This window comes from Carcharhinus amblyrhynchos, chromosome 7, assembly GCF_965287045.1.
Source record: "Carcharhinus amblyrhynchos chromosome 7, sCarAmb.v2.hapA, whole genome shotgun sequence".
Lineage (NCBI taxonomy): Eukaryota > Metazoa > Chordata > Chondrichthyes > Carcharhiniformes > Carcharhinidae > Carcharhinus > Carcharhinus amblyrhynchos.
The window spans coordinates 35,835,639-35,853,893 of record NC_137330.1 but is presented as its reverse complement, the minus strand read 5'-3'; the positions used below and the strand labels follow the sequence as shown (position 1 = coordinate 35,853,893).

Below are 18,255 nucleotides of genomic sequence, written 5' to 3'. Positions count from 1 at the left end.
AGCCTAATTTATTCAGCCTCTCCTCATAGCTCAACCCTCTCAACTCCGGCATCAGCCTAGTAAACCTCCTCTGCACTCCCTCCAAGGCCAAAATATCCTTGCGTAAGTACGGTGCCCAAAACTGCACACGGTACTCCAGCTGCGGCCTCACCAATGCCCTATACAGCTGCAGCAAGACCTCCCTACTTTTATATTCAATCCCCCTTGCGATGAAGGCCAGCATCCCATTCGCCTTCCTGACCACCTGCTGCACCTGCAAGCCATGAGAAGGCCGTGACAGGTAAGATTAAGGAGAACCCTAAGGCGTTCCTCAAATATGCGAAGAGTAAAAGGATGAGATGTGAAGAAATAGGAACTATAAAATGTGAAGGTGGGAAAGTTTGTACAGAACTGGTAGAAATAGCAGAGGTGCTTAGTGAATCCTTTACCTCGATATTCACAGTTGAAAAAAATCTGGGTGATTGTACTGCAGGCTTGCGGTGGACTGAAAAGACCGAATATGTGGACATTAAGAAAGAGGATCTGTTGGAAATTTTGAATAGCAACAAGATAGATAAATCACCGGGACCAGATGGGATGTACCCCAGGTCATTGCAGGAGGCCAGGGAAGAGATTTGCAGAACCTCTGGCGATGATCTTTGCATCGTCGATGGAGATGGGAGAGGTTCCGGAAGATTGGAGGATTGCCAATGTGGTTCCTATATTCAAGAAAGGGAATAGGGATAGCCCAGGAAATCACCAACCAGTGAGTCTAACCTCAGTGGTTGGTAAGTTGATGGAGAAGATTCTGAGGTACAGGATTTATGAACATTTAGAGAAGTTTAGTATGCTTAATAGTAGTCAGCACGGCTTTGTCAAAGGCAGATCGTGCCTTACGAGCCTGGTTGAGTTCTTTGAAAATGTAACTAAATACATTGACGAAGGAAGAGTGGTTGATGTGATTTATATGGACTTCAGCAAGGCTTTCGATAAGGTCCCCCATGCAAGATGACTTGAGAAAGTGAGAGGGCATGGGATCCAAGGAGCTGTTGCCTTGTGGATCCAGAACTGGCTTGCCTGCAGAAGGCAGAGAGTGGTTGTAGATGGGTCTTTTTCTGCATGGAGGTCGGCCACCAGTGGAGTGCCCCAGGGATCTGTTCTGGGACCCTTGCTGTTTGTAATTTTCATAAATGACCTGGATGAGGAAGTGGAGGGATGGGTTGGTAAATTTGCTGATGACGCGAAGGTTGGTGGTGGTGTAGATAGTTTGGAGGGATGTCAGAAGTTGCAGCGTGACATAGATAGGATGCAAGGCTGGGCGGAGAAGTGGCAGATGGACTTCAACCTGGGTAAATGTGTAGTGGTCCATTTTGGCAGGTCAAATGGGATGAAGGAGTGTAATATCAAGGGTACGACTCTTAGCAGCGTAGGGGATCAGAAGGATCTTGGGGTCCAGGTCCATAGGACTCTTAAATTGGCCTTGCAGGTAGAGGATGTGTTTAAGAAGGCGTATGGTGTACTGGTCTTCATCAATCGGGGGACTGAGTTTAGGAGTCAGAAGATAATGATACAGCTTTATAAGAACCTAGTCAGACCTCTCTTGGAATACTGTGCTCAGCTCTGGTCGCCTCATTACAGGAAGGATGTGGAAGCTGTTGAAAGGGTGCATAGGAGATTTACAAGAATGTTGCCTGGATTGGGTGGCATGCCTTATGAGGATAGGTTGAGGGAGCTTGGTCTCTTCTCCTTAAAGAGACGAAGGATGAGAGGTGACCTGATAGAAGTGTTTAAGATGTTGAGGTATAGATCGGGTGGATTCTCGGAGGCTTTTTCCAAGGTGGAACGGTTGCTACGAGAGGACACAGGTTTAAGGTGCTGGGGAGTAGGTACAGAGGAGATATCAGGGGTAAATCTTTCACTCGGAGGGTGGCGGCTGAGTGGAATCGGCTGCTGTCGGTGGTGGTGGAGGTGAATTCGATAGGGTCTTTCAAGAGACTTCTGGATGAGTACATGAAACTTAATAGAATTGAGGGTTATAGGTAAGCCTAGTAGGTATGGACATGATCGGTGCAACTTGTGGGCTGAAGGGCCTGTTTATGCTGTAGTTTTTCTATGTTCTTAATAAATGGTTAAAATACTTTTGTCATATTACTGTGATCTCCATGTTATTTATTGCTCTTTGGAAGCATGGAAATGACCTAAATGGAAGGAAGTGAATGAAGGATGACTATGCCCCAAATTAATGTTAAAATGAAGCGCACACACCACTTGGGCGCTTCTATGATTGCTGGTTCTACCAACTGAACATGTCGGGATACAAACCTGGCACAATAATGGAAAGGGCTATCATCTGTTTTCTGGTCCTAACCACTAGATTGCCATGCAAAAATTGAGATTTAACGTTAAGAGAATCTTGGCTATGTCCAAAGCAATATTGAACAGAAAAGAGATGAATTATTGCTGTTAAGGACTGAATTGGTGTTCTCAGCTACAGCAGTTATGATAATCTGTTCCAGGTTTCCTGAATACTGGATTTTATTCTCTACGATTAGATTTCAAATTTTAACAAACTCTCCTATTGATAGGGACTGACCAGTTTTGTCCTGCTCCTGGTAATGCTGCAGATGATACAATCTGTGTGGACATGGGAAAGTGTTCAAATGGGGAATGCATTCCTTTCTGCGAGGCAGAGAAAAATCTCAAATCATGTGCTTGTAATGGTGAGTAAGAAGTTTTTAGGATTGATAATTTATTAATTGTTTAAATAAAATTGCTGGTATACATAAACTGTCACCTGCACATCGTACAGATATATTTAGTTATAGTACATAACTCAAGAATTAAATTTACTACAATTTAAACGATTTGTTTTAAGATTTAGTTTATTCTATTTCCTTTCGTAAGAGTCAGAGGTTTACAGCATAGAAACTGGCCCTTTGGCCTAACTTGTCCATGGAAGGTGTGAAGCGTGTGGCTAGTTTCTCCCTCTGAGGGAGTGCATGATTTCCACTCTGGACACACACACACCACCGCCATGTAAAACAAATGTTGAAGCTCACAGCTTCTGGAATTGATGTTAATATGAACCTCTCACTCTGGAAGATCAGGCAACCTGAACAATAACATGGCACGTTTACTTTATCCTTTTGAGCTTTTAAGCAAGAATTCGGAAATGCGTTCAGATATCTTTTCTGTTTCCAACAAAAATGATTTAAAGTCATCTCAAGCACATTTGTACGTCAAATGAATTCTTTGTATTGAGCAGTTGATGCCTGGGACATTTGTAAAGTAATACTGCAGACATTCACGCGTTTTCTGTATAGATACTTGTCTTGGTGCACACTTCCTTAAATTGTTGGAGCACACTTTATTAAATTGGCCTGTACACCAGAAGAGGAAGGAGAAAACTTCTTGTTTGTTTGTTCTTGGGACGTAGATGGGATTGTCAAGGTTGCCTTCATTACTCATCCTTTGTTAACTCGAAGTTGCTGTTGCCTTGAACCACTGCCATTGTTGTGCTTTCACAGTTGTTGGGCAGGGAATGCTGGGATAATGATTCAGCAACAGTGAAGGAATAGCAATTGATGTCCAAGTCAGTGAGTGATATGCAAGTGATGAGCTGTTTTGGCATTGCTGTTACTTCCACCTTCTTCCAGGTCTACAATTTTCTGTGTTTAGAATCATTAACAGCAGGATACCCATTGTATTTTTTTGGATCAGTCTTGTCTGGTCATTTAACAAAAATACATTCTCTGAGCTGAAAAATCAGGCAGTGCATCAGTTAGTGGTGATAGGATGAATTAATTGATCCATGTTCAGGCTGTTGCTATCCTTTTAGTAATAACTATCGTATTACTTTTTGATTGAATACATTGATCCATGCAGTTCAGAGATATTCCAAATTTGTGTTTTTTTTGTGTTGAGTAAGCATATCTCAGCTAAGATAGTTCAATTTAGTCACTCAGAAGTTTATGCTGTGTTGCATATGTGCAGAAGTTGGATGAGAGCAGGATTGGGTCTTGGTATCATGTGTTCCATTAAAAATTTTTTAAATTATCAGGATCCAATGGATTTAAGCTGAACAAAATAAATAGTTCACACCTTAATACTTTAATAAATAATAGGTATAAATAGCAAATTTAGGCAGTAATGTAATAGACACATGTTATAGATATATGGAATATATAACCAGAAAAAACTTTGGAAGAAAACAGTATAAATGGGTTCAACAGATAACTGGATATGTTTGTGAAGAACGGAGAATTGAGGGATGTAATGTATTGGAAGTATCAGGTTGAGAGAATTCCAATGGAGGCAGAATTATTGGCAGTTAACCTGTTTTTTAAATGTCCTACCTCCCTGAGAATGGCAAAGTAATGGAGTGTTGGTGCTGCTCATGGAACTGAATGAATGTTAACTCAGTTGCTACCTAAACAGGAAGGACAGTGGGTTCATAAGAGAAGGTTAGGGGAGAGAGTTGCATTCTTGAGTTAACATTCAGGATGTCTTCTAAATAATTTCACTGTGCGACATGGTAGCACAGTGGTTAGCACTGCTGCTTCACAGCTCCAGGGTCCTGGGTTCAATTCCCGGCTCGGATCACTGTCTGTGTGTCTTTGTGGGTTTTCTCCGGGTACTCTGGTTTCCTCCCACAGTCCAAAGATGTGCGGGTTAGGTTGATTGGCTGTGCCAAGAAATTGCCCCTTAGTGTCTAGGAATGTGTAGGTTAGAGGGATTAGCAGGTATAATATGTAGGGATATGGGGGTAGGGCCTGGGTGGGATTGTGTTCGGTGCAGACTCGATGGGCCGAAGGGCTTCTTTCTGCACTGTAGGGTTCTATGTCTGTGTCTAATTTATTTTTATTTTCATTTTCATTTGTGCCTCTTCTGCATTAATTACATTCTCATTTGGCCATTTATGGTACTACTATGCGCAATCAATGCATATTACAATATTTTTTATGATTTTATGTTTAGAGACAGATGATTCCTGTAAAGTTTGCTGCAGAGATAACGGAATTTGCAGTCCATATGTAGATAAAAACAAACAATTTTTGTACTTGCGCAAAGGGAAACCCTGCACAGTTGGATTTTGTGATGGACATGTAAGTTGTAACTATTATTATCCAGCGATTCTGTATTGTGTATTCATGTTTTATGTGTTCTTGGAATAATTTTATTGAACAAGAGCATTTTGACTAGAAAAGGTTTAGTTGCAATTTCTTTTAATTCTTGCATCTTTTGAATGCTTCAATCATTATATGCTGTAATATCTTAAATCAGTCTTAAGGCTGAGTTGCAACTCCTGAAATCATAGCTGCGTCTATTGTTGTCTTAATATCTGAGTAAACTGTTAGTGCCAAGTCCTAGCAAATGAACTGCAAAACATGTTTGGTTTTTCTTTAAGATATTGGGCTCTTTTAATCTCACTTAAACCTTTGAATGCAGCAGAGCACCTGAGCAAACTTTGTTAAAAGTCATTTAAAAAATGAACAAGTGACTAATTTAACAGTGATAACGTAATTCTATATTTACAATAGATAATCTTTAATCTGACTGCATTGGCCAAGTAATAAAACTAATTTTTAATACATAGTACTTCTCTTCCAGGATTATCAATCTCTCTCTGCAGAGATTTTTGCACTAATTTGGGCATGGCTCATCTGAGATTTAAAAATTATCTGTTCTAAAGGATATTTTCCAACTGCTTGCTAATGACTAAAGAACTCATGTGTTGAGTTAGCTAACCTTGAAAGAAAATTCTAGGTGCTTCTGGGGTGTCCTGAATTCTGATTAAATGATCATTCAAATTCAGAAAGGGACAGTTAGTCAAATATAGAGACTTCACAGTTTGTTTAGTTTATGTTACAGTTTTGGAAACACCTCAATTCTGTTAGGTGGTAGAATTTAAAATCAGCCCTTAATAACGTATCGGAAGGGCGGGGGGGGGGGGGGGGGGGGGATGTGGGGGGATTGGCTCAAGTCCCTGCCTGACTGTTAAAACACCCCACACTTTTTTTTGATTAACCAGCCTCTAAATCCAAATATTGAAGATTACAGCACTTTTTTAATACTTGTGCTTAGTGTGAGGTTTTATTTAATCTTTGATCGTTCAATTGCTGTTTCCCATTTCTTCTTTCCTGGAATCATAGCGCCATCAGTAGGGAAAATAAGAGGGATTTTTCTAGAACTTCCCTCTCTTTTGTTACTTACTAGTTCCATCACATAGCAATTTTAAACAAGCTGTGCTTTTCTTAAATGTCTAACACTCTGGTTTTCAGCTGGTAAGCTGCAAGCAAAAGTGAATTTTTATTTTGTTTTTTATTTTGGGATGTGGACAACATTAGAAAGTAATTACTTATTGCCCATTCTTAGGGGCAAATCTGAGGCGGATCAATTGAATCTTTATGGAAAAGTGAACCAAATTGAGAAGGATTGGCATGTTTCATCCCCATAGGACCTGAATAAACCAGTTGGGTTTCTACAGCAGTCTGATGACTTGAATTTTTTTTTATAACTACTAGCCCACAAATGACCATGTAAGTTCAACTTTGCAACTGGCTTGTGATTGGAATTGAACTCCATCCCAGGATTTCCAGACTGCTACAGTAACTACTGGACCACTGTAACCATTATGGAATTTTGTTTTGATATTGTTGTTAATCTATTTTAAACTAATTTTATTTATATTGAATTTATTTTGCAAAACCGAACTGAGGTCCTCTTTCTTTGTGAAGTTCTCGGTTTGCTCTTGCTGTAAATTTAAATGATGTCTTAATTTCTTTCAGATTGGAAACTTTTCTCTACATATGCTTTTTATGGAACATGGAAAAAGAACCTTGACTTAACATAATGGTTGCAATGACCATATGCACTATTTTTAGTGTATAGTGGAACAAAATTTTTTGTGAAATGGTACTTGCTGTGCGGAGGGGCAAAAATCTTAACTTTCACTGAGACCAGGGGTTATTTTTGGACAAAGGATAAACGTGTCTTTTTAAAATCTCACTACAGTATTAAGTAGTAATTTCCTTCTGTTGGTTAAGCTGATTAAGGAGCAGGATCATGCATATCAAGAAGCTCCTTATTTTAATACCCAATCCACACTGAGCTACATGACTTGATCACAGGCCTTGTGTAAGGAAAGAAATCGCTGAGAGTTTTTGACTTGGGATCAACATTAGGCAGTCCTTTCAGTATGTGTGGCTGTCTGGACCTGGATTGTGGTTAAGCTGGTCAAATAGCCTGCTGACAATTGCTGTCAAAATTTTAAAAAATAACAATGTGGGAAGGAACTGTACAATCTATTTTCCAAAATTGACTTGCTGAAGGTTGTTGGGTGTAGCAGATTGATTGCTAAGCTTTTAGTAATGCCTGCCATATCTGTAGTAATTCAATTACTGCTTTGGAAATTAGCAATTTTACTTTAAAACCAATAGCTCCAAGTGGAGATAATCTTGATATATTTTTGTTTCAATGTCCTTCTGTCCTTTAAAATGCTTAATTAGTTCCCTAGTGATCAAATCGCTGAAACTACTCAATTATTCTGAATCCCTTTCCTGATTCTTAATAACAAATTTAATTTGACCTCTTGTCATTGATTCCTCAATTGAAGTAGTATTCTCTAGGTATTCATCCAAGTCCATTCCAAACCCTTTGTAATTTTTAAAAATACCATTTATTCTTCACATATGAGCATAGGACTAAAAGCAGGCTTAGGGCATTTGACCCCTCGATCCTGCTCTGCCATTCATTAAGATTATGGCTGACCTCATTGTGGCCTCAACTCCACTTTCCTTCCTCTTCCTATACATTTAGAATCTATCCAACCCAACCTTAAAAATATTCAATGATCCTGCCTCCATCACTCTCTGGGGAAGAGTTTTGCACAGACTCAGGAGTCCCTGAGAGAAAATTTCTCCTTTGTCTTAAATGGGAGACTCCTTATTTTAACTGTGTTCCCTTTCTAGTCTTTCCCATAAAGGGAAACATCCTTTTAGCATCTGTCCTGTCTATTCCCCTCAGGATCTTGTATGTTTCAATAAGACCACCACCTCTTCTCTAAAGTCCAATGGGTATAGGTCCAGTATGTCTAATCTTACCTCATAGGATGACCCCCTCTTGTTAGGGATCAGTTCAATGAATCTTCTCTGAACTGCTTCCAATACAATTATGTAATTTCTTAAATAAGGAGTCCAAAACTATAGGCCGTACTCCTGACGTGGTCTCACCAGTACCCTATTACAATTGTAGCAAAGCATCTCTACTTCTACATTTCATTTCCCTTGTAATAAACAACAGCATTCCATTTCTCTTCGTAATTACTTGCTATTCCTGCATATTAACATCTCGAGTTTCATGTACTAGGATGCCCAGATCTGTCTGTACCCCTGGGTGCAGCAACTTCTCTCCATTTAAATAATGTGCTTCTCATCTATTTAGTGTACCCTAGAATGCTTAATATTGTCTATTCAAGATAGGAAGGAGACAGAAAGCAGGAAGCTACAGGATGTTAGCTTAACATCTGTCAGAGGGAAAATGATGGTATCTATTATTCAGGAGGTTATAGTGAACATTTAGAAAATCTCAGTGCAATCAGACAGAATCTTTGTGAAAGCAAAACATGTTTGACTAATTTATTAGGGTTCATTGAAGATGTAACAAGTAACATTCATAAAAGGGAGCCTGTGGATGTGCTGTACAGATTTTCAGAAAACATTTGGCAAGTTGATCTTTCAAAGCTTACTACACAAAATGAACTCATGGTATCGGGGACCATGTGGTGAGCACTTGGAAACGCAGAAAATAGAAGCAGAAGTAGGCAGTTCGGCCCTTCAAACCTGCTGTGCCATTCGTTTTCATCATGGCTGATCATCAAATTCAATATCCTGATTTCACCCTCCGTCCCTCCACACCACCTTTGATCCTGTTTACCCCAAGAGATGTATCTAATTTCTTGAAATCATAATGTTTTGGCCTCAACTACGTTCTCTGGTAGTGAATTCCACACATTCACTACTCTGTGGGTGAAGAAATTTCCCCTCACTTCAGTCCTAAAAGGTTTACCCCTTACCCTCAGATATGACCCCTAGTTCTGGACTTCCCCCACCATTGGGAACATTCTTTCTGAATCTATCCTGTCTAACCATGTTTGAATTTTATAACTTTCGATAAGATCTCCTCTGTCGCTTATAAACTCCAATGAATGTAATCCTAACTGATCTAGTCTGTCCTCATACGACAGTCCTGCCATCCGAGGAATCAGCTTGGTAAACCTTCACTGCGCTCCCTCTGTAGCAAGAACATCTTTCCTCAGATAAGGACATTAAAATTGCACACAATATTTCCAGATGTGGCTTCACCAACGCCCTATATAATTGCAGTAAAACATCCCTCTTCCTATAGTCAAATCCTCTTACTAAGAAGGCCAACATACCATTTGCCTTCTTTACTGCCTGCTGTTCCTGTGCTTTTACTTTCAGCAACTATTGCACAAGGACACCAAGGCCCTGCTGAGTATCCACCTCTCTCAGTTTACACTCATTCAGATAATAGTGTGCCTTCCTATTGCTACCAAAGTGGATAATCTCACATTTACCCACATTATGCTGTATGTACCCACACACTCAGCCTGTCCAAATCATAGCAAAACATTTTGGATTCCTCCTTACAGCTCACCCTCCCACCCAACTTTGTATCATCTGCAAATTTGGAGATAATATATTAAGCTCCCCCTTCCAGATCATTAATATATAATGCAAGTTTGATGGGTCGAATTGTGTTCTTCTGCACCATAAGGATTCTATAAAAATCTAAGTAAACCATATCCACCGGTTCTCCAGCGATCAATTCTACTAGTTACATCCTCAAAAAAAATTCCAATTGATTTGTCAAGTGTTATTTCTCCTTTGTGAATCATGCTGATTACTACTTTCCAAATGCATTAGCTTAAGTGGGGGATTGGTTATCTAACAGAAAACAGAATTGCCATAAATGGGTCATTCTCTTAGCTTTTGCTGCTGTAAATTGACCAGAAAATGCTGTATTTTTGGAAGCAGTGAGACTTGAGACTTCAAATCTGACACTTTTCCCTTCCCAGGTTAACATTGGAAAGCTCTAACCTTGCCTGTTGTTAATACAATGTTCAGACCAGCCTAATGCCCTGAACCGTTGCCTCTAATGTAAGCTAATTGGTCAGTTATATAAGGAGTCCAATCTGAATTTGACTCGAGTTGTACTGTAATAACAAAATACTGGAAGTGCTCAGGTCAGGCAGCATCTGTGGACAGCAAGAGAGTTTCTGATTGATTTCCTTTTGCAGAACTGCCAGTGGTTAAGATATTTAATAGGTATTAAGCAAGAAGAAGGGAAGTGGAAAGAGGAAATGCAAGGTCTGTGGTAGGATGGGAGGCAGGAGAAACTAAATGGCAGTGCAAGGCAAAAGGAGATGATAATAAGCTACTTAAATCTAGACAAGGTATAAATGACAGCAGTAGAACTATCAACTGCAGTGCAAAACAAAAGTAATACTGTCACTTTCACATTGATATTTACCTGAAAGAGCTTTGCATTGACATAATGGTGGAAGTTAGGGGGTGATTTTCCTAGCACACTGCTCTAGATGTGTAGCAGTCAGGAAGACATTAATGGAGGCTTCCTGTTCTTGGGGTTCTCTGTTGGGTGCCATGGCTTCCGTGCATCTACAGCTGCTGAATTTCTGGCATCATTAGCTTTGCAGCAGAAATCGATCTGGAGCTGTTTTAAAATATTTAAATTGAAATTTAAATCTCATTAGCAGGCCCGGGGCGGAAGTCTTGAAGCCTCCTTGCCTCTCCTCACCACGTTTCCCCCCCCCCAATCTCCGTTGTCCCCCACTACTAACTGACCCTGCTGGAGGCCCCCAGGAGTTTGGGGTAAAGGTGGTGGCCCCTGGGGTAGTGCCAACCTAGCCCCTGGCACTGCCCAAGGGACAGCTTGACATTGGACATCGGGCAGATTGAAGGCGGGTGATCAAAGCAAGCTGGGAATGGGATTGACGGCTGCCGGATTTGGCCCAGAGATGGCTTGGAGATGTCTGAGGGGCCAGTGATCGCAGAGGCATGGTGGGGGGAATTGCCTAGCCAGTGATGGAGTATGCAGGTGTGGGGTTGCCAGTGATCGGTACACCATCAGTGCGGGACTGCTGCGCATGCACTGATTTCTGATCTGACAGATCGGTGCATGCGCAGAGGCCTGCTCAGCGCCATGCTGTTAGCCTTGCCAGCAAAAGTACACTCCGTTCACTGCATTTTATCGAGATTCACGTTAGGGCCCTCTGTGATGCACAAAATATGGGAGATTCATTTTGAAAATACCGTTAAATAACTAGCAGGATTTACTCCAGTTTTTATGCGAATTTGGCACTTAGAATATTTTTGGGAGAATCTTGGCCATAGTTCCATTTTTTTTCTTTGTTTTCTTCAACAGGGCAAATGTGAAAAGCAAGTACAGGATGTCATAGAACGATTCTGGGATTTCATTGAGAAATTGGATATCAATACCTTTGGTAAGCTGACACATTCTCCCATGTTGTTTTATCCACCCTTCTCAAAAAAAATCATAAATCTGTCCTATCAGTCAGTTAAATTAGTGAAATTTGCCAAAAGTTGTTTGAGAACTTTAAACAAGTTGGCTTTAGGTGATGGAAATGTTCTACAAAATAGTTTAATTAAAATTTAATTACAGAATAAATCATGCCATATTGGAATTTACCTAAGAATAGGACGACAGTGGTTAGCACTGCTGCATCATGGTGCCAGGGACTTGGGTTCAATCCTGGCCTTGGGTGACTGTGGAATTGGCATGTTCTCCCCATGACTGCATGTGTGCTCTGGTTTCCTCCCACATTCCAAAGATATGTGGGTTAGATGGATTGGCCATGTCAGATTGCCCCTTAGTGTCAGGGAGATAGGCAGGGTAAATACATGGAGTTGTCGGGATGGGACATGAGTGGGATTGTGGTCGGTGCAGACTTGATGGGCCAAATGGCCTCCTTCTGCGTTGTGGGAATTCTATGATTCTATGAATTGTTGACCACTTTATTGACAAGTTAAATGTTGTTCATTTTAATATTTTTGTATTTGGGGGAAACAGCAGGATTAGGCTATTAAATTGAATGTTCAGCCATGTCAGCTGAAGCCTGGATATTGTCCAGGCCTTCCTGTATTTTGATGAGGATGGTTTCTATATTTGGGGAGTTACAAATGGCGCTGAACATTGCACAGTTGTAAGTGAACGTCCGCACTTCTGACCTTATGATGGAAGGAAGATCGTTGGTGAAGCAGCTGAAGCTGATTGTACCTAGGATATCACTTAGGAATTCCTGCAGTGATATCCTGGAACTTGCAACCAACCTTTGTGCTAGGTATGATTCTAGTTAATGGACAGTTTTCCCTCTGACCTCCATTGGCTTCTATTTTGCTAAGGCTCATTGATGCCACACTCAATCAAATGCTGCCTTGATGTCAAGGGCAGTCACTCTCACCCCACCTCTGGCATTCAGCTCTTCTGTTCATGTTTGAGCCAAGACTGTAATGAGATCAGGAGCTGAGTGACTTTGGCAGAACCCAAACTTCAGTGAGCAGGTTATTGCCAAGCAAATGCTGTTTGTTAGCTCTGTTGACGAGTTCTTCCACCACTTCACTGATAATCAGGAGTAGACTGGGTGGTATTTGGCTGGATTGGATTAGTCCTGCTTTTTGTGTACAGGACATAGTTAAGCAATTTTCTGCATTGCTAGTAGTGTAGCTATACTGGAATAGCTTTGCTTGAGACACTGCAAGTCCTGGAGCAAAAATCTTCAGTATTATTGCTGGATTATTGTCAGGGCCCATAGCCTTCGCAGTACCATTACCTTCAGTTGTTTTTGGATATTGCTAGGAATGAATTGAATTGGCTGAAGACTGGCATCTGTGATGCTGGGGCTCTCTGGCGGAGGCTGAGATGGATCATCCATTTGGCACTTCTGGCTGAAGATTGTTGTGAATGTTTCAGCCTTATCTTTTACACTGTTGTACTGGATTCCTTCATTGTTGAGGAAGGGGATATTTGTGGAGCTTCCTCCAGTGAGCTGTTTAATTGACACCCCCAGTTTATGGCTGATGTGGCAGGACTGCAGAGCTTGGATCTGATCTGTTGGTTGTTGAATCACTTAACTCTATCACTTGCTGCTAATGTTGTTTGACCCAAGTAGTCTCATGGGAGGTTAGTTAGGAAGGTTCAGTCGCTAGGTGTACATGGAGAGGTAGTAAATTGGATTAGACACTGACTCAACAGAAGAAGCCAGAGAGTGGTTGTGGAGGATTGCTTCTCTGAGTGGAGGCCTGTGACGAGTGGTGTGCTGCAGGGATCAGTGTTGGGTCCATTGTTGTTTGTCATCTATTTCAATGATCTGGATAATTGGTAAATTGGATCAGCAAATTTGCTAATGATACAAAGATTGGAGGTGTAGTGGACAGTGAGGAAGGTTTTCAAAGCTTGCAGAGGGATTTGGACCAACTAGAAAAATGGGCTGAAAAATGGCAAATGGAATTTAACACAGACAAGTGTGAGGTATTGCACTTTGGAGGGACAAACCAAAGTAGAATGTACAGGGTAAATGGTAGGACTCTGAGTGCAGTTGAACAGAGGGATCTGGGAATACAGGTACAGAATTTCACAGAAGTGACGTCACAGGTGGATAGGGTCATAAAGACTGATTTTGGTACATTGGCCTTTATAAATTGGATATTGAGTATAAAAGTTGGAGTGTTATGGTAAGGTTATATAAGGCATTGGCGAGGCCGAATTTAGAGTATTGTGTACAGTTTTGGTCACCTAGTTACAGGAAGGATGTAAATAAGGTTGAAAGATTGCAGAGAAGGTTCACAAGGATGTTGCCAGGACTTGAGAAGCTGAGTTACAGAGAGGGATTGAATAGGTTAGGACTTTATATCCCTGGAGCATAGAAGAATGAGGAGAGATTTGATAGAGGTGTATGAGATTTTGATGGATATAGATAGAGTGAATGCAAGCAGGCTTTTTCCACTGAAGCTAGAGGGGAAAAAAAAACAAGAGGGCATGGGTTAACGGTGAAAGGAGAAAAGTTTTTAAAGGGAATATTGGGGGGATTCTTCAAGCAGAGAGTGGTGGGAGTGTGGAATGAGCTGCCGGATAAAGTGGTCTGTGTGGGGTCACTTTTAACATTTAAGAAAATCTTGGACGGGTTCATGGATGAGAGGGGTGTGGAGGGATATGGTCCAAGTGCAGGTCAGTGGGATTAGGCAAAAAATGGCTCGGCACAGACAAGAAGGGCCAAAAGGCCTGTTTCTGAGCTGTAATTTTCTATGGTTCTAGTCTTGTGTTGCAGCATCACCAGATCGACATCTCATTTTTAGGTTTATGTGGTGTTGCTCCTGGCATGCCCTCATTGCATTCTTTGTTGAACTTGGGTTGACCCCCTAGCTTGATGGTAATTATGGAGTGGGGGATATGCCAGGCATGAAATTGTGGTCAAGTGCAATTCTGCTGCTCATGGTCCAGAGCGTATCATGGATGCTCAGTTTTGAATTACTAAGTCTATTTTAAATTTATCCAATTTAGCTGTGGTAGTGCCACACAACATGATGAAAGGTATCCCCAATGTGAAGGTGAAAGCCGATGAGAAATGATTGTCTGCTTAGTGCAACTTGGGAGCTGGGGCACTAAAGCCCATGAAGAACAATTGTCAATTTTGAAGCTGAAGTGATTGTTTGTTCAGTGCAGCTTGGAGACTAGGGCACAAAGCACGAGGAATGGTTATCAGCTTGATGAAGCTGGAAGTGGTTGTCCACGCTGTGCAGCTAGAGACTTGGGATTGTACAGTATTTAGATGCTGGGGTGCAGTCTTGAAAACTTAATAGGATGCAGTTTTGAGAGAAGTAATTGAGAACTGGGAGTTGAATAGTTGTTGGGGAAATATGAGCTGGAGCCTTATTGCCTGATAGCTCATTGCAGGCAGAAGCAAAAAGATTTCCAAGCTGAGTTGGTGTCACTGTTGAAGGGCAGACAGAGGTTAAATGCTTGAAAAAATGGAGCTAAAACCTCTCTTGAAGACAGTTGGAAGGACTCTGCTTCATGATGTCTGGCTGGTCTGCTGAGAAATTTGTAGGGGTAGGGGAGGGCCTGTCTTTGATGTCACTGTCATTTGGTGTACAATTTGTGATTTGTGTTTGACCACAATTTGATTAGTGTTAATTCTGGATATTAGATAGCAATGACTGCTTGTTGATTCTTGTATAGTAAAATAATCTTGTTTAAAATCCATGGAATCTTGTTGTTTTATTTTCTTGCTGAGTAACTGAGATTTCAAATTTCATCTATCACGGAAGTTACTGGTCCATAAGGAGCTTGTAACACTTACGTCTCAGAATTCTTTTATTAATATCTGAAGGGGCAACAGATGAAATTTAGTAATTATGGTCTCATCAGAATTGGTTGATATTTGTCTGTAAATGCTGCTTCTACTTTTTACAGGGAAATTCCTAGCAGATAATATTGTTGGATCTGTTGTCGTGTTCTCTCTGGTGTTTTGGATTCCCCTCAGTATTCTCGTCCATTGTGTGGTAAGAAAGTCCTATATGTTTCCATGCTTTTTTTGTTTATAGCATGTGGAGCTTTGGATACCATAAGATATAGGAGCGAAATTAGAGCATTTGGCCCATCAAGTCTGCTTTGACATTCAATCATGGCTGATATGATTCTCATCCCCATTCTCTTGCCTTCTCCCTGTAACCTTTGATCCCCTTATTGATCAAGAACCTATCTATCTCTGATGTGGAGATGCCGGCGTTGGACTGGGATGGGCACGGTAAGAAATCTCAATACCAGGTTAAATTCCAACACCAGAGTTAAAGTGACTCACCTGATGAAGGGGCAGCGCTCTGAAAGCTCGTGCTACCACATAAACCTGTTGGACTTTATAACTTGGTGTTGTGAGACTTCTTATTCTATCTGTCTCTGTCTTAAAGACACTCAATGATCTGGCCTTCACAGCGCTCTGTGGCAGAGTTCCACAGATTCCTCTCGCTGAATTCCTCCTCATTTCAGTTTTAAAGGCGCGTCCCTTCACTCTGAGGTGTGCCCTCGCTTCTAGTCTTTCCACTAGTGGAAACATCCTCTCCGCATCCATTCTATCTAGGCCTGTCAGTATGTTTCAATTAGATAACCCCTGATCCTTGAAAACTCCATTGAGGAGAGACCCAAACTCCTCAACCGCTCGTCTTATGAGAAATCCTTCATTCTAGGGATCATACCAATTATGTATAATTTCATATTGGCCAGTTTTTAGTAACCTTCTTTGAGGTTAAAGTAAAATATGATAAGGATTTTGAACATTGGAAAGCTTTGTTGTGGTATGTCAGGAAAAAAAATCACTGGCAAAAAGGGAGACATTATAAGGGATTTGTTTTTTAATAGCAATTTGGTTCGATTGGGCAGTGTATCACCAGAAAGAGTGGTGTAAAAAGGAGATAGATAAAAGAAAAAAAGTTTTAAAGGATCTGAGGAAAAACGCAGGGGGATGGAACTAATTGGTAATTTTCATAGAACAAAGGGCTAAATCTATTCCTCCTCTATCCTGTAGTGTTAGAATAGTTTAAGTTATGGGAGGGAGATGCTGGGTGACAGTATAATTCTGTAATTAGGAATACATTGTCATTTTGTCCAAAATGAAAGCTCCAAATCAGTTCAAACCTGCACGATTCTCAGAAGAATGTCAAAGGCAAGATTCACATTTTCTCTACATCTTTAGTATTTCTTTTGAAGTTCAAGTCAGCTAAGATATTTGTGATGCCATAACCCACAAAATAGCATCAAAATTGGGCACAATTTTCTGAAGCCTGAATTGACCTTCCCCGTGGAGCATCGAGCCTGTTTGCTTATTAACTTTTCAGTGTAAATTGTTCATGTATAATCGGAAGCAACAAACATCTTAATTATTCAGAAGAATCAATTTAAATTAGATAAATGTAAATCAGTTTATTTTTATCAAGCCTCCTGCTAAGTATACTTAATGCAAAATTGTTTTAATATCTTAGTCATAACACTCTGAAATATATGATCACTTAAGGATATTGGTCAACTTGTAATGCTGTTACATCCAAAATCAAAAGGTGATTTTTCTTAATGTCCAGCATGAAATCAGGGCACTAAATGTTGTTAAAACCTACAGGCATGATACAAGTATTAGCCATGATCTTATTGAATGGTGGAGCAGGCTCGAGGGGCCAGATGGCCTACTCCTGCTCCTAGTTCTTATGTTCTATTCCTAGCTTCAAGCAAATTTAAGACTTGGCATAAGATAACAAAGACGACAGGTGCTCCATAATTTCTTCCACAAATTCAGAAGAAACCCCTGGATCTGTGCATCATCACTATGACTGCCTATTTCTACTGCCTGACTTTGCCCCTCATCACCTCACCTGCTCATTCAAACCCTCATTGAAGCCTTTGCCACCTCTAGACTTAACAATTCAACACCCTCTTGTCTGGTTTCTCACATTCCCTCTAGTGTAACTGGCCAGCCCTAACAACGGAACGCCCCCCACCCCCCACCCACCCACCCAGCAAACCCACCATGGCCAGGCCCAGCCTCCAATCCCTGATCACCCTCCCACCTCCGTTGGTCTCAAATGCCCTATGCCTACCACCAGCCCTCTCTCCCCATAGAGTTCCTGGATTCCCTCCCCTTGCTCCTTGTCTGGCTCTTGTCCCTCCCCCTCAGTTCCTGCCCCCTTGGCATTGTTCAGTGCCTGCTGAGTACTGCCACTTTGCCAGGATGCCCAGTGAGTGATGCCAGGCTGTCACTGCCTGAGGGGCACCCCCTGCCTGTGACCTCCTTAGGGGCTTTAGTGGCCTTTGGTCCCACCAGTGAGGCCATCATGGTTGGTCCCCTGTTCAACCTGAAGTTCAACCTGTAACAAATTATCACAGAGGTGAATTAACAATTTTATTGTTTTTCCTGTAGGATAAGAAGTTAGACCAGCAGTATGAGGAGAGCACGAAAACGTTTTTCCCTCCCAGTGTATGTATTGCAGAAACTTTCTTAACAGTCTGATTTCTTTGCCTGAAAAATGTACTTCTGAGTTGTTTCCATGGCTGTTGATAGACTTTTGATGAATTTCTTCTGGATTATTTTTATTTACAGCTTTAAAAAAACTTTCATTTTAATAACTCTGATGCCCCAAAGTACTGTACAGTTTTTAAGGCAAACATTTTTTC

At 41.0% G+C, this 18,255-nt stretch overlaps 1 protein-coding gene across 2 annotated transcripts in view; it reads left to right on the top strand.

The window, feature by feature from the left end:
• Positions 1 to 18,255, top strand: part of adam17b (ADAM metallopeptidase domain 17b) — a 58,945-nt gene that overhangs the window by 38,703 nt on the left and 1,987 nt on the right. For both annotated transcript variants that reach the window (XM_080192137.1, XM_080192136.1), the window contains exons 14-18: positions 2,565 to 2,699; positions 4,957 to 5,084; positions 11,446 to 11,524; positions 15,511 to 15,599; positions 18,002 to 18,058. In XM_080192137.1, the coding sequence (XP_080048263.1) occupies positions 2,565 to 2,699; positions 4,957 to 5,084; positions 11,446 to 11,524; positions 15,511 to 15,599; positions 18,002 to 18,058 (488 nt within the window). The remainder of the gene's footprint in view (positions 1 to 2,564; positions 2,700 to 4,956; positions 5,085 to 11,445; positions 11,525 to 15,510; positions 15,600 to 18,001; positions 18,059 to 18,255) is intronic.